General features: G+C 40.3%; 1 protein-coding gene across 2 annotated transcripts in view; it reads left to right on the forward strand.

Moving 5' to 3' along the window:
• The window catches only part of LOC140732977 (septin-2), a 163,219-nt gene that overhangs the window by 89,361 nt on the left and 59,280 nt on the right, over positions 1 to 14,578 (forward strand). For both annotated transcript variants that reach the window (XM_073055709.1, XM_073055710.1), the window contains exon 10: positions 2,791 to 2,936. In XM_073055709.1, coding sequence (XP_072911810.1) covers positions 2,791 to 2,936 — 146 coding nt within the window. The remainder of the gene's footprint in view (positions 1 to 2,790; positions 2,937 to 14,578) is intronic.

Below are 14,578 nucleotides of genomic sequence, written 5' to 3' on the forward strand. Positions count from 1 at the left end.
AATTGAGAAACTAATTTTTGTGCAGGCTGAAGATGAAACAAGCAGATTCCATGTGCGTAAATGATTCTAGAGAGAAATTAGATTTAACTAACTCTCAGAGTTAAGTAGGTGGGAACAATTATCTCTGAAATTTGAGAGTTATGTTACAGATGCTTAAAGCTCGGCACAAGCCAATTTGTGTACTGTGTTCAGTTTGGGCTGCTATTTCTAGAGAGTTAAAATTTGCCTTTGGTACTCAAATGATCAGGTTAATGTGATTAAGTTGTATGGAAAGTTTGCATTAAATAGGTGCAGTTGCAAGAAAAAGTTTGTGAACCTTTTGCAGTTACCCAGTTTTCTGCATTAATTATCCATAAAATGTGGCCTGATCTTCATCTAAGTCACAATAATAAACAAAAAGCAATATGCCTAGATGAATAGCACACAAACTATTGTACTACTTCTCATCAATATGAGTACATAATTTAAACAGTCATAGTCTATGTTCAAAAAGTATGTGAACTTTGGGGTAATGCCTTCCACAAAAGCTATTTGGAGTCTGGTGTTCCAATCAATGAGATGAGATTGGAGGTTTGGGAGGTAGAGGAGCCCTGCCCTATATAAAAGAGACACAAAGTCAGGTTACTGACACAGCCTGCTCCTCTCAAGAAATATTTGTTTATGTGTGCCATGCCTTGACCAAAACAACTTTCAGACGACCTAAGTAGAAGTATTGTAGAGATGCATGAAGCTGGAAAAGGCTACAAAAGCATTTCTAAAGACCCGTATGTTTATCAGTCCACAAAAAGAAATTGTCTACAAATGGAGGATATTCAGCACTGTTGCAATTCTCCCTTGGAGTGGGTGTTATGCAAAGATCACACCAAGAGTACAATGTGCAACGCTGAAGGAGGTGGAAAAGAACCCAAGGGTAACAGTACAAGACCTGCAGAAATCTTTAGAACTTATGAAAGTCACTGTTCATGTGTCCACTATAAGAAAAACACTGAACAAGAGTGGTGTTTGTGGAAGGACACCTCAGAGGAAACCACTGTTTTCCAAAAAAAAATTACTTCTGCATGTCTCAAGTTTGCAAAAGACCACCTGGATGCTCCAAAAAACTTCTGGGGCAGTGTTCTGTGGACAGATGGGATAAAAGTTGACATTTTTGGTAGAAATACACACCGCTATGTTTGGAGGAAAAAGGGCACTGCACACCAACACCAAAACTTCATCCCATCTGAGAAGCATGGTAGAAGGAGCATACACGAGGAAATCTGCAGATGCTGGAAATTCAAACAACACACACAAAGTGCTGGTGGAACACAGCAGGCCAGGCAGCATCTATAGGGAGAAGCACTGTCGACGTTTCGGGCTGAGACCCTTTGTCCTGATGAAGGGTCTCGGCCCGAAACGTCGACAGTGTTTCTCCCTCTAGATGCAGCCTGGCCTGCTGTGTTCCACCAGCATTTTGTGTATGTTGTAGAAGGAGCATTGTGGTTTGGGGCTGTTTTGCTGTCTTAGGGTTTGGTAGGTTGTAATTATTGAGGGAACAATTAATTCAAAATTGTATCCAAGACATTTTACAGGAGAATGTCAGGATAGTGGTCTGTCACCTGAAGCTTATTAGAAGTTGAATGATGCATAAGCCAATGATCTGAAACACAAGAGTAAATCAATAACAGAATGGTTTATAAATAGGAAAATTTGTGTTTTGGAATTACCAAGTCAGAGTCCAGACTTTAACCCAATTGAGATGCTGTGGCATGACCTGAAGAGGGCTGTTCATACAAGGTATCCCACAAACATTGAACTGAAACAGTTTTATGTGGAAGAATGGTCTAAAATTCCTCCTCACTGTGTGCAAGTCTCATCAGCAGCTACAGGAAATGTTTCGTGGAGGTTATTGCTGATTAGAAAGGCTGGCTCTGTTATTGGTGTCAAACTGGACATACCGGAGACTGCAATAGAACAAAGGCCCCTATGAAAAATCCTGGCAATTCTGGACAATGTTTCTCACCCTCTGTGTGCCACCTTGGCTGAACAGAGGAGCACTTCTAATAATAGACTAAGACAACTGCGCTGCTCCAAAGATCGCTATATAAGGTCATTCTTATCCCTGGCTATTAGGCTGTATAATGAGTCAACCTATAGCTGGGGAAGCGATGACTCCCTCCTGTTAGACTGAGGTAACTTATTTTTTATTCTTTCTTCTAATATTTGTATATCTGTGCATATGTAATGCTATTGTGACACTGTAATTTCCTTTGGGATCAATAATGTATCTATCTAAAGGGGGTTCTAGCAGTTATTAAATATAAGGGTTCACATACTTTCTCCTGGATTGTGAATGATTGAACAATGTATTTAATAAAGATAAAAGAAGAACAATGGTTTGTACAGGCAGATTATGTTTGTGTATTATTGTGATTTAGATGAAGATCAGACCACATTTTATGAGTAATTAATGTAGAAAACCAGGTAATTACAAAGGGTTCACAAACTTATTTTGCAATTCTATATATATTCTAAAAGAAATATATAAGATGGTCAAAGGAATTGATAGAATAGAAAAGTAGTAGTATTTCCCAATTAAGGAATAGAGAACCAGAGGTAATGTTTTATTACAAGGCAGTTCATTGCACTAATGGTAGTCATAGTCCACAGTTATAACTGATTAAAACTAAGATTGTCCAGCAAAATCTATCAACAATAAAAGGGATTATAGAATTAAGATGCAGGAACAAATCTTAGCAGTAAATCTGTTCTTGTTCTTCTGTCATTCAGATCCAAATTTCTTTTTGCTCCTAGGCTAGTGTTCCCTTTGCTGTGATTGGGTCCAACCAACTGATTGAGGTGAAAGGCAAAAAGATCAGAGGTCGCTTGTACCCATGGGGTGTGGTTGAAGTGGAGAATCCAGAACATAATGATTTTCTCAAGCTACGCACAATGCTGGTGTAAGTATCCTAGAATGTGGTGAAGCACCAAACTGGCATATGATACTATGCAAAACCAGTACAGGTAACAGAGCTTCCTTAAACTTGTATGGCAGCCAAATTTGCATACTTAATTGAACGTAAGATACTGCTAGAACAGCAAGGCTTGCTGCATTGAAACATTACTGTGGAACCATCGCGGATCCTGGTTACCCATGGACAGACTTTGGTAAGAAGTCTGTGAGTGATGTGTTGTCTTGTTCATTGTAACAACACCCACATGTTCCAAAGTGAATGCTTATGATGCAAAAAAATATCTTTTTGTTCCTCTTAAATAAATTATTTTAATGCAGTTGGATAATGGAGAGAGAAAGATACAGCATAATGTAATTATTCGATATTTAGGCAATAAATTTCACTTCAGTGGCTGCTGAATTCTCTGTGATTCTTGTATCCACCTAATTATGAAATTTAGGCAACCCTATTTAGTTAATTGTTATAAACCCAATATGTTGCACTCAAGAATGTTCAGAAATCTAATCAAACTTAACCCAGGAAAATCCTGAACTCGAGTTCTGATTGTAATTGTGTAATTACATGGAACTTGAGTGAGTTCTCTGCTCCCTCTTTACATGTTTTGTTAGGTTTGATTGGAATTTATAACTTGTACATATTGTCCTTACTTAGAAGAGATCAACTATATCACTGAAGTTTTGGAATTTGTCAGAGTAGAAGTTTTTCACCTTCAACCCTGCTGCTGCCTTTGTGTAGTCCAGATCTTCTGTCCAATGTTGTCTTGGTCAATGTGATTTCTCCCTGTTAAGTTTAGGGCTGGATCAGAGACACCATATTTTCACCAAACTTCCCATCTCAGCTGTCCCTCTGCTCCATATTGTTGCTGCCTGTTTGAAGCAGACCTCCAGAAATGACTGTTCTATTCGAATAAACTCTTCTTGGGCTTCCCACCAAGTATAGGTATTGATTTTAATTGACGTTTTGATGACAAACTCTGCCATCTTTATCAGGGATGATGCCTAGGCATGTCTAGCCCAGTGGTATATATGCCCCACTCCCCCGTCATCCGTCTTTCCTGATTAGACGAGGACTAACCAGTTAGGTTTCCATTGCCCCACCTGGTTTACAATTACATTCCAGTTCTTACTTAAAGTGAGACCTTTGCCTTTATTAAAATTCTTTTTCTCTGGTTTTATTTCAATGCCTTCCTTCACTAGGTGGTCCCAAAGCCACTGGAAAGGTAGTGTGGTGGAAATTGATAAGAATATGGGTACTACAGAAGGGTGCTCATGGTCAGTTCAGTCTTGAACTGAAGAGACTTGGTCTGTTTCTCTGGTTTGGCCTCTTCTAGATCATGTCTTTATTTTGGTGAACTGTATGCTCAAGGATTCTCTTACCACAGCATCTCTGTCTCTCTCTTTTAAAGCTGGACTCTGAACAAGTTTTGTTCACTGTTCATTATTAAAAGGGCATCTCTTTTTGTCTCATGATTCTCAAATGACAATAAAGGTGTTAGGTATTTTTCATTCCCACTTTATCACTGGTTGCTGCTAATTAGCTGGCAGTGGCAGGGAAGCCCGTTGGGTAATTTATATGAACCACTGTTGCCTATCCCATAAAGTACCAAACCTTAGTAGTTCAGTGCGCCAAACTATTTGTGTATGTACTGGCAACTTCTATAGACACATATTCTGTCTTGACGCTTCCTATTTTACTGTAGGAAGGGTTTGTAAATTGGCATGCAAAGCATATATATATTTCAATAAAAGGCATTAGGAATTGAGAGAAAAGGCGAAATTGTGCAATGGAGGCAAAAGGTATTATTTCACCTGTGAGTCTGTTGGGGTCATCTGCTGTATCTGGTGCTCCCAGTATGGCCTTCTGTATATTGGTGAGACCCGAAGCAGATTGGGAGACCACTTCGCCAAGCAACTATGCTCTGTCCGCCAGAAGGAGTGGGATCTCCCAGTTGTCACCCATTTTAATTTCATTTCCCATTCCCATTCCGACATGTCAGTCCATGGCCTCTGCTGTCGCGATGAGGCCGCATTCAGGTTGGAGGAGCAACACCTTATATTCCGTATGGTTAGGCTTCAACCTGATGGCATGAACACTGATTTCTTCAACTTCTGGTAATGCCCCCTCTACCCCCTTCACCATTCCTCGTTCCCTATTCTCATTTCTCTCTCACTGTGTCTCCTTATCTTTCTATCACCTCGCTCCCTTTGGTGCTTCTCCCCCTTTTCTTTCTTCTATGGCCTTCTGTCCTCTCCTATCAGATTTCCCCTTCTCCAGCCCTGTATCTCTTTCACCTACCAACTTATCAGCTCTTTACTTCACCCCTTACCTCCTATCACCTTGTGGTTCTTCCTCCCCTCCCCCTGCTTTCATACTTCTTTTCTCCCCCAGCTTTCATACTTCTTTTCTCCCCCAGTTCTGATGAAGGGTCTCGGCCTGAAAAGTTGACTGTATACTCTCTTCCATAGATGCTGCCAGGCCTGCTGAGCTCCTCTCCCATTTTGTGTGTTGAGTGGCTCTAAGGTCTTTTAAGAGGTGCAGTTCATTTGTGTCATGTTATTCATCATATTATTAAATGTTTTTCCATTATTGCTGTCTTCTTACTTTTTGTTGTCTGAGTAATGTTCTATAATCCGTTTAGTTCAGTTAAAGGTTTGTTTTGTGAGGTTTTCCTGACTACTTGCATTCATCACTTTGGTCTCTATGCCAAATCTTTTTCAAGGAACTCTCTCCCACTTGTTTTCTCACATCTTTCATGTTACTGACTTGCATGCATCAGGTTACTCATTTTGAGCCAAATTTCTCCTTTTGCTTGTTAAATAAGGAAATATGTTGAAAAAGATAGGTGATAGTCTGAGTTTCTGTCTTGTGTATGTTCTATTTTTCATGCATGTGATCAAATCGTAATATAGCTAATCCTTTTAAAGGTTTCCAATGAAGAGTTCTTTGCATCAATTCCAAACCTTTGCATGAACTTCTTCAATGCTTCTTGTCCTTTGCTGAAACTATGTCTTTCTGCCATGTTTAAAAACTGCCAAATGCTGAAAGTAACTCTTTATTTAATTTCTAACAGGACCATTAGTATTATTTTGCTTGTTGTATTGACCTCATTTTGTCCCCTTAGTTTTGGATTTTGTAAAGCTCGAGAGAGAGAGAGTGAATTCCTGAATTATAGATGATATGTACAGTTAAGGTTGTATCAGTATCCCATTTCTTTTATTATAACATAACCATATATAACAATCACAGCACGGAAACAGGCCATTCCGGCCCTCCTAGTCCGTGCCGAACTCTTAATCTCACCTAGTCCCACCTACCCGCACTCAGCCCATAACCCTCCACTCCTTTCCTATCCATATACCTATCCAATTTTACCTTAAATGACACAACTGATCTGGCCTCTACTACTTCTACAGGAAGCTCATTCCACACAGCTATCACTCTCTGAGTAAAGAAATACCCCCTCGTGTTTCCCTTAAACTTTTGCCCCCTAACTCTCAAATCATGTCCTCTCGTTTGAATCTCCCCTACTCTCAATGGAAACAGCCTATTCACGTCAACTCTATCTATCCCTCTCAACATTTTAAATACCTCGATCAAATCCCCCCTCAACCTTCTACGCTCCAATGAATAGAGACCTAACTTGTTCAACCTTTCTCTGTAACTTAAGTGCTGAAACCCTGGTAACATCCTAGTAAATCGTCTCTGCACTCTCTCTAATTTATTGATATCTTTCCTATAATTCGGTGACCAGAACTGTACACAATATTCCAAATTTGGCCTTACCAATGCCTTGTACAATTTTAACATTACATCCCAACTTCTGTACTCAATGCTCTGATTTATAAAGGCCAGCGTTCCAAAAGCCTTCTTCACCACCCTATCTACATGAGACTCCACCTTCAGGGAACTATGCACTGTTATTCCTAGATCTCTCTGTTCCACTGCATTCCTCAATGCCCTACCATTTACCCTGTATGTTCTATTTGGATTATTCCTGCCAAAATGTAGAACCTCACACTTCTCAGCATTAAACTCCATCTGCCAACGTTCAGCCCATTCTTCTAACCGGCATAAATCTCCCTGCAAGCTTTGAAAACCCACCTCATTATCCACAACACCTCCTACCTTAGTATCATCAGCATACTTACTAATCCAATTTACCACCCCATCATCCAGATCATTTATGTATATTACAAACAACATTGGGCCCAAAACAGATCCCTGAGGCACCCCGCTAGTCACCGGCCTCCATCCCGATAAACAATTATCCACCACTACTCTCTGGCATCTCCCATCTAGCCACTGTTGAATCCATTTTATTACTCCAGCACTAATACCTAACGACTGAACCTTCTTAACTAACCTTCCATGTGGAACTTTGTCAAAGGCCTTGCTGAAGTCCATATAGACTACATCCACTGCCTTACCCTCGTCAACATTCCTCGTAACTACTTCAAAAAATTCAATAAGGTTTGTCAAACATGACCTTCCACGCACAAATCCATGCTGGCTACTCCTAATCAGATCCTGTCTATCCAGATAATTATAAATACTATCTCTAAGAATACTTTCCATTAATTTACCCACCACTGATGTCAAACTGACAGGTCTATAATTGCCAGGCTTACTTCTAGAACCCTTTTTAAACAATGGAACCACATGAGCAATACGCCAATCCTCCGGCACAATCCCTGTTTCTAATGACATCTGAAAGATCTCCGTCAGAGCTCCTGCTATCTCTACACAAACTTCCCTCAAGGTCCTGGGGAATATCCGGTCAGGACCCGGAGATTTATCCACTTTTAAATTTCTTAAAAGCGCCAGTACTTCCACCTCTTTAATTGTCATAGGTTCCATAACTTCCTTACTTGTTTCCCACACCTTACACCATTCGATATCCTTCTCCTTAGTGAATACCGAAGAGAAGAAATCGTTCAAAATCTCTCCCATCTCCCTCGGCTCCACACATAGCTGACCACCCTGATTCTCTAAGGGACCAATTTTATCCCTCACTATCCTCTTGCTTTTAATATAACTGTATTAACTGTATTATGCCAAACCTGGCATAAGCATTTCTAAGCATCACCTTATTGTTCTCTGCAGATCTCTTTGCTGCTCCAGAAACATCCTAATGCAAAGAAAACCCTGACTTTTTCCCCTCTACTACCAGCTGCATCTTTATATGTAGATGGATGAGACTGAAGGAGTCTGGAGCAATAAACAATCTATTAGAAGAGCTCAGTGGGTCGAGTAGCCTTAGTTGTCCTGCCGAGTTCTTCTAGCAGATGGATTGATTGTATATCCTTAAATGTGTCTGCACTCCTTTCTCTTTATTTACCTCTGCGAAGCTCATGAACTTAATACTAAAATATCAACAAATTATTGAGCTGCCACATCAGTGTCATTGGCCAGCAAACTAAACTTAAATAACCACCTGAACTCTTGTTTAAAGTCAAGCCAATACCTGGTCTTAGGCATTCTTCATGATAATCTTATAAATGAGAACTAGTTCTATTCTTCAAGCTGTTTTACCAACAATTTAATGTCAATCCAACTTACCATCTGTGTAAGTAGGTGGCCTTCTCTGTAAGCTGTTCCCTCTTCTCTGTTGCAGTTGATTCTTTCAATTTTGCCATCATCACTGTTATCTCCCATAACCCCTGCCCTTGCATGAGAAGCTTATGGTTTACTCTCATTGGGAGAGAGATGGAGGTTTGAGGGCTGGGGCAAGGAGGAGATAAGCCAGCAGTAATGAGAATCCTATTGGAACATAAAAATATGAAAAGTGTAGGTAATATCGAGGCAAAATAGTTATATCTGCTAGGCTAGAGCAAAGGGATATAGTCTTAAGATTCGGGGAACCAATTTAGGACAAACATAAAGAGAAACTGCTTTTCCTAGAGAGTAGTGAATCTGTAGAATTTTCTGCCCTGGGAATCAGTAGAGACTACCTCATTAAATAGATTGAGGCACAGATAGATTTCCTCAGCCATGATTTTATTGAATGGCAGAGCAGCCTCAGTGGGCTACATGGCCTACTCCTGCACCTGCTATTTATGTTTCTTCTGAGGAGGGAAGGAGACTCCCTCCTTCCTTCATTCATGCAGCTGTTAAGTGGTGTATAGGCTAGAGTTAAAGAGAACAGATAAAGCATTGATGGAATGAATTGTAGAATTATATAGCATTATTCAAAAAGATAATTGATTCCACTGTTAGTCGCAAAACCACTTCTTCACTTGGCAATTGTCCAATTCACTTCTTGAATGTTGTTGTTGAATCTGCTTTTCTCTCCCATTTAGGCAGTACATTCTAGAACATCATAACTCAGATTTTATTCTTGATGCCTCTGGTTCTTTGGCCACTTTTGTGATAATTGTGTCCTGTGGTTTCAGAACTGCCAGTGGATAAAATTTCTCTTTATTTCATCCATCAAAGTCTTTCCAGATTTTGAACATGTATCTAATTTTACTGAAGCTGTTCTGCTGTGCAAAGAGCAATTGCAATTCTTGAGCATACCCAAACCTCATACCCTTCTGCTAAATAACTCCCCTCTTTATCCTAAATTGTGGTGCTTAGGATTCGGCACAGTACTCCAGTATGTTAAATGTTTATAGCAATGTTTTTCTACTCTATAGGACTTTCTTTTCAATATTCTTTTGTTGGCAAGGCCCTTAACAGTGTTGATGTGCAGAAGGATCATGTTATGCAAGTCCATTGCTTCCTGAAAGTGGCCTCTTGTGGGCTGACAGGATGACATGTTTGCCTTCATTAGTTGAGCAATATGGCATGCTTGCCTTTATTAGTTAGGAATTGTGTTCAAGAGTCAGAATGATATGTTGCAGATTTATAAAACTAGTTAAGCTGCATTGTGAGTTTTGCTTTCATTTCTGGTTACCACATCAAAAGAGGAATGTTGAGGCTTTGGAGAGGCTGTTGGAGAGGTTCACTAGGATGCTGCCTGGGTGAGTGGGCATGTGCTGTAAGGAGCGCTGGATGAGTTTGTGTTGTTTTTTCTAGAATGGCAGAGGCTGAGGAGATCTGATAAAGGTTTATAATATTATGAGAGGCAATGAGGTTTATAAGATTGAGAGGCAGAGATGGACTGCCAGTATCTTTTTCCTAGGATTGAATTGTCTAATACCAGAGGGCATGCATTTAAGGTGAGAGAGGGTGTTCACAGGAGGTGTGTAGGAAGGTATGCTTTTCCACAGTGGTCTGTGCCAGAAATGTGCTGCTTGGGGTGGTGGTGGTGGTGGTGGAGGCAAATACGATAGAGATGTCCAAGAGCCGCTTAGACAGGCACATGAATGCACAAGAAATGGGACATTTCGTAGGCAGAAATAGTTAGATAAGAATTTGATAGCTAATTTAATTGTGGACTGAAGGGCAGTTCCAGTGCCGTACTGTTCTAATTAATTTTAATAGTTTCACCATCTGAAGCTATGGTTTGTGAAGTCACAAATGCATCCACAAAATGGATGGAACTATACAGTGGTGCTGGGAAGTTTGTGAACCTTGCAGAATTTTCTGTATTTCTGTATAAGTATTACCTAAAATGTGATCAGATCTTCATGTATGTCCTAAAACTAGATAAAGAAAACCCAATTAAATAAATAACACAGAAAACATTATACTACATTTATTTATTGAGACGAATGATCAATTATTACATGTATTTGCTTGGAAAAGTATGTGAACCTCCAGGGTAATGCACTCTACGAAAGCTTTTTGGAGCCAGATGTTCCAGTCAATGAGATGAGATGAGATTGGAGCTGTGGGTTGTAGAGGTGCCCTGCCCTATAAAAAAGATACACAAAGTCAGGTTACTGACAGAGTCTGCACATCTCAAGAGATAGCTGTTTACGTGCATCATGCTTTGATCAAAACAGCTTTCACAGGACCTTAGATGAAAAATTGTACAGATGCATGAAGTTGAAAAAGGCTACAAAAGCATTTCTAAAGACCTCAGTCCACAGTAAGGGAAATCGTCTACAAATGGAGGATATTCAGTATTGTTGCTATTCTCCCTAGGAGAATGCATCCTGCAGAGGTCACACCAAGAGCACAACATGCACTGCTGAAGGAGGTGAAAAAGAACCAAGGGAGTGTAAAGGGGGGTTTCTTCTTTTTCTTTGTTACTGCGTATGTTAATCAAAATGGCTTTGTTTTGTTAAAAGTAGGAATGCTTCTTTGTTGCGAGAGAGTGCTGGAAGCTTGTTTGGGTTAAAATTTACTGATAACGAGAATTGTATTCCTTTGCAAACCAATTGGGATTAATGTTGTTCTTTCTTCTGAGTATGTAAGTTATTGTTGGCGGGCTTTTGGGGAGATCGGCGTGGGGGGTGAGAGAGAGAGAGGACGCGATGCTGTAAACTGGGCGAGGAACGGACCCCAAGCGGGGGTCCAAAGCCAGGAGGTACCCCGAGGAGAGGAGACGAAGATAGATGTGCTTGGTTGACCACTTCGGGTGGTCCTGAGCTGCGAGTTGAGGAGTTCGGAGGGTACCATTCAAGCTGAATTGTGGCCAGAAGACTTCAGTAATTGAGCTCCAACGGTTGTGCACGAAGTGGTTTGGACTTTGATAAGTTTGGCGCCTTTTCTTTATTTTCTTTTCCTTCATGTATACTGTATCGTTATTAATTACTTAGTTATAGTAGTCATTATAAACTGTAATCATTTAATCGCATATGGTGTCCTGTCTGTTCTTTGGTGAGGCGGGGACATCACACAGCATCCACACAAGCTGATTACCCAGTTTGGCGGGGCCAAAGGCTGCTCCCCCTAGACAAGAGCGAGCTGAGCGAGCCTGAGGCGACCCAGGGGGTTACAGGTAACAGCAAAAGACCTGCAGAAATCTCTAGCACTTGCTAAAGTCTGGGTTCATGTGTCCACTATAAGAAAATACTGAACAAGAATGGTGTTCATGGAAGAACACCATGGAGGAAACCACTGCTCTCCAAACAAAAAAAAATTGCTGCGTGTCTCAGATTTGTTAAAAAAAAAAACCAACTACCTGGATGTTGCATAACGCTTCTGGGACCGTGTCCTGTGGACAGATGAGACAAAAGTTGAGCTTTTTGGCAAAAATGCACATTGCTATGTTTGGAGAAAAAAAGGCACTGCACACCAACACCAAAACCTCATCCCAACTGTGAAGCATGGTGGAAGGAGCAGCATGGTTTGGGACTGTTTTGCTTCCTCAGGGTCTGGATAGCTTGCAATGGTTGAGGGAACAATGAATTCAAAATTGTGTCAAGACATTTTACAAGAGAATGTCAGGGTAGCAGTCTTTCACCTATTGCTTTATAGAAGTTGGATAATGCAACAAGACAATGATCTGAAAGAAAAGTGTAAATCAACAACAGAATGGTTTAAAAAGAAGAAAATTTGTGTTTTGGAATGGCCAAGTCAAAGACCTGACCTTAAAGTTATAGAAATATTGTAGAACGACCTGAAGCGAGCAGTTTGTGCAAGGAAGCCCAAGAAATATCCCAGAGATGAAGCAGTTTTGTTAAAGGAGGAATGACCTAACATTCCTCCAAGCTGATGTGCATACTGGAAACTGAAAATATTTAGTTGAAGATATTGCTGTACAAGGGGGTCACACCAGTTACTGAAAGCAACAAAAACCTATCCCTCAATGTCAGCAAGATGAAGGAATTGGTTGTTGACTTCAGAAGGAGTAGTGGACTGCACAACCCCTCTACATCGGTGGTGCGCAGGTGGAACAGGTCAAAAGCTTTAAGTTCCTCGGGGTGAATATCACAAATGACCTGACTTGGTCTAACCAAGCAGAGTCCACTGCCAAGAAGGCCCACCAGCGCCTTTACTTCCTGAGAAAGCTGAAGAAATTTTGGCCTGTCCCCTAAAACCCTCACTAATTTTTATAGGTGCACCGTAGAAAGCATTCTTCTAGGGTCCATCACATCTTGGTATGGAAGTTGTCCTGTCCAAGACCAGAAGAAGCTGCAGAAGATCGTGAACATAGCCCAGCACATCACACAAACCAATCTTCCATCCTTGGACTCACTTTACACCACATGCTGTCGGAGCAGTGCTGCCAGGATAATCAAGGACAAGACCCACCCAGCCAACACACTTTTTGTCCCACTTCCCTCCAGGAGAAGGTTCAGGAGCATGAAGATCTGGGCCCTACCTTCCAAATATCTGGACCTGACTTGCACTACCTTACTTTCCCTTTTCTATTTTTAAAATTATGATTTATAATTTAAATTTTTATTATATTTACTTCAATTTGTACTTAAGGGAGTGCGAAGTGCAGAAACAAATATCACTGTGATGATTGTACACTCTAGTATCAATTGTTTGGTGACAATAAAGTATATAAGCAAAGGTTCACACACTTTTTCCAACAAATATATGTCTTATTGGATATTTTTTCTCTTTAAAGAAGTGAACAAGTATAACGTTTTTGTGTTATTTATTTAACTTGGTTCTCTTTATCTAGTTCTAGGACTTACGTGAAGATCTGATCACATTTTAGACCATATTTATGCAGAAATAGAGAAAAATCTACAGGGTTCACAAATGTTCTAGCACCACTGTAAATGCGTTAATACTAGAAAATTACCAAGTAATGCATTGCAAGGTTGTCCTGCATGTTGCAGATCAATGGCGTGAGCTTTACCGTGGGATTGTGGGATAAACTGACGTTCATTATAACCTTGTACATATAGCCAATTTCTCTTGTGTGTAGGAGAAACTAAGTATCAGATTATTGTTGTGGTACTACAGTATGAATATGTAAAACAGTTGCAGCTAACTTTATTGGGAATTGTCTTTTTAATTTAAGGTATAATTGTATTGTTCCCTCTGGATTTTTTTTATATAAACAGTATCAACTAAACTATTGTTGTGTATAGCAGAATCATCAGCTTGTCTAGTCTCTGTTGAGCCATAGAGCACAGAAACAAGCCCTTCAAGCCATGAAGTTCTGTACTATGAACCATCCATTTAGATCAATCCTACATGAATCCCATTTCTCTCCAGATTCTCATCAGCTCCTTCTAAATTCTACCATTCACCTGAGGCTACTTGCAGTGGCCAGTTAAATTGATGGTATATATGTCTTTGGGATGTGGGAGGAAACCAGACTCTCCAAACGGAATCGGAGTGGTCGTAGGGAGATGGTGCAAATTCCACACAGGCAGCACCTGAGCTCAGGATCAAATCCAGCTCTCTGATGTTGTGTAGCAGCAGTTCTACTACCTGCGCCACTGTGCCTGACCCCAACCTGCCAGGTCAGTGGTTGAGCAAGGTAATTGACCACTTCTACCTTTGCACAGACAGAGGACACCATATGGTCCAGTGCCCCAGGTGAAAATGTATACAGTACATAGATGTCACATAAGAATAATACTGGTTTGGAATATGATGTCACCGATGATAAAATAACTTGGAAAAGGGTTTCTGTCAAAATATGGAGAATACTACCTTTGGATATGGAAGAATAACCTGCAAGGGGGGAGACAAAGAGATGATGGACAAGGGAAATTAAAGTATGGTTCTCTACTTCCTCTACCATTGTTGGTAAAGGAATGTACATTTGGATCTTAACTATAAATTATGAAAAATTGAAAGTTTCAAAGGTACATTTAATGTCAGAG

Source organism: Hemitrygon akajei, chromosome 9, assembly GCF_048418815.1.
Source record: "Hemitrygon akajei chromosome 9, sHemAka1.3, whole genome shotgun sequence".
In the NCBI taxonomy this organism is placed as follows: Eukaryota; Metazoa; Chordata; class Chondrichthyes; order Myliobatiformes; family Dasyatidae; genus Hemitrygon; species Hemitrygon akajei.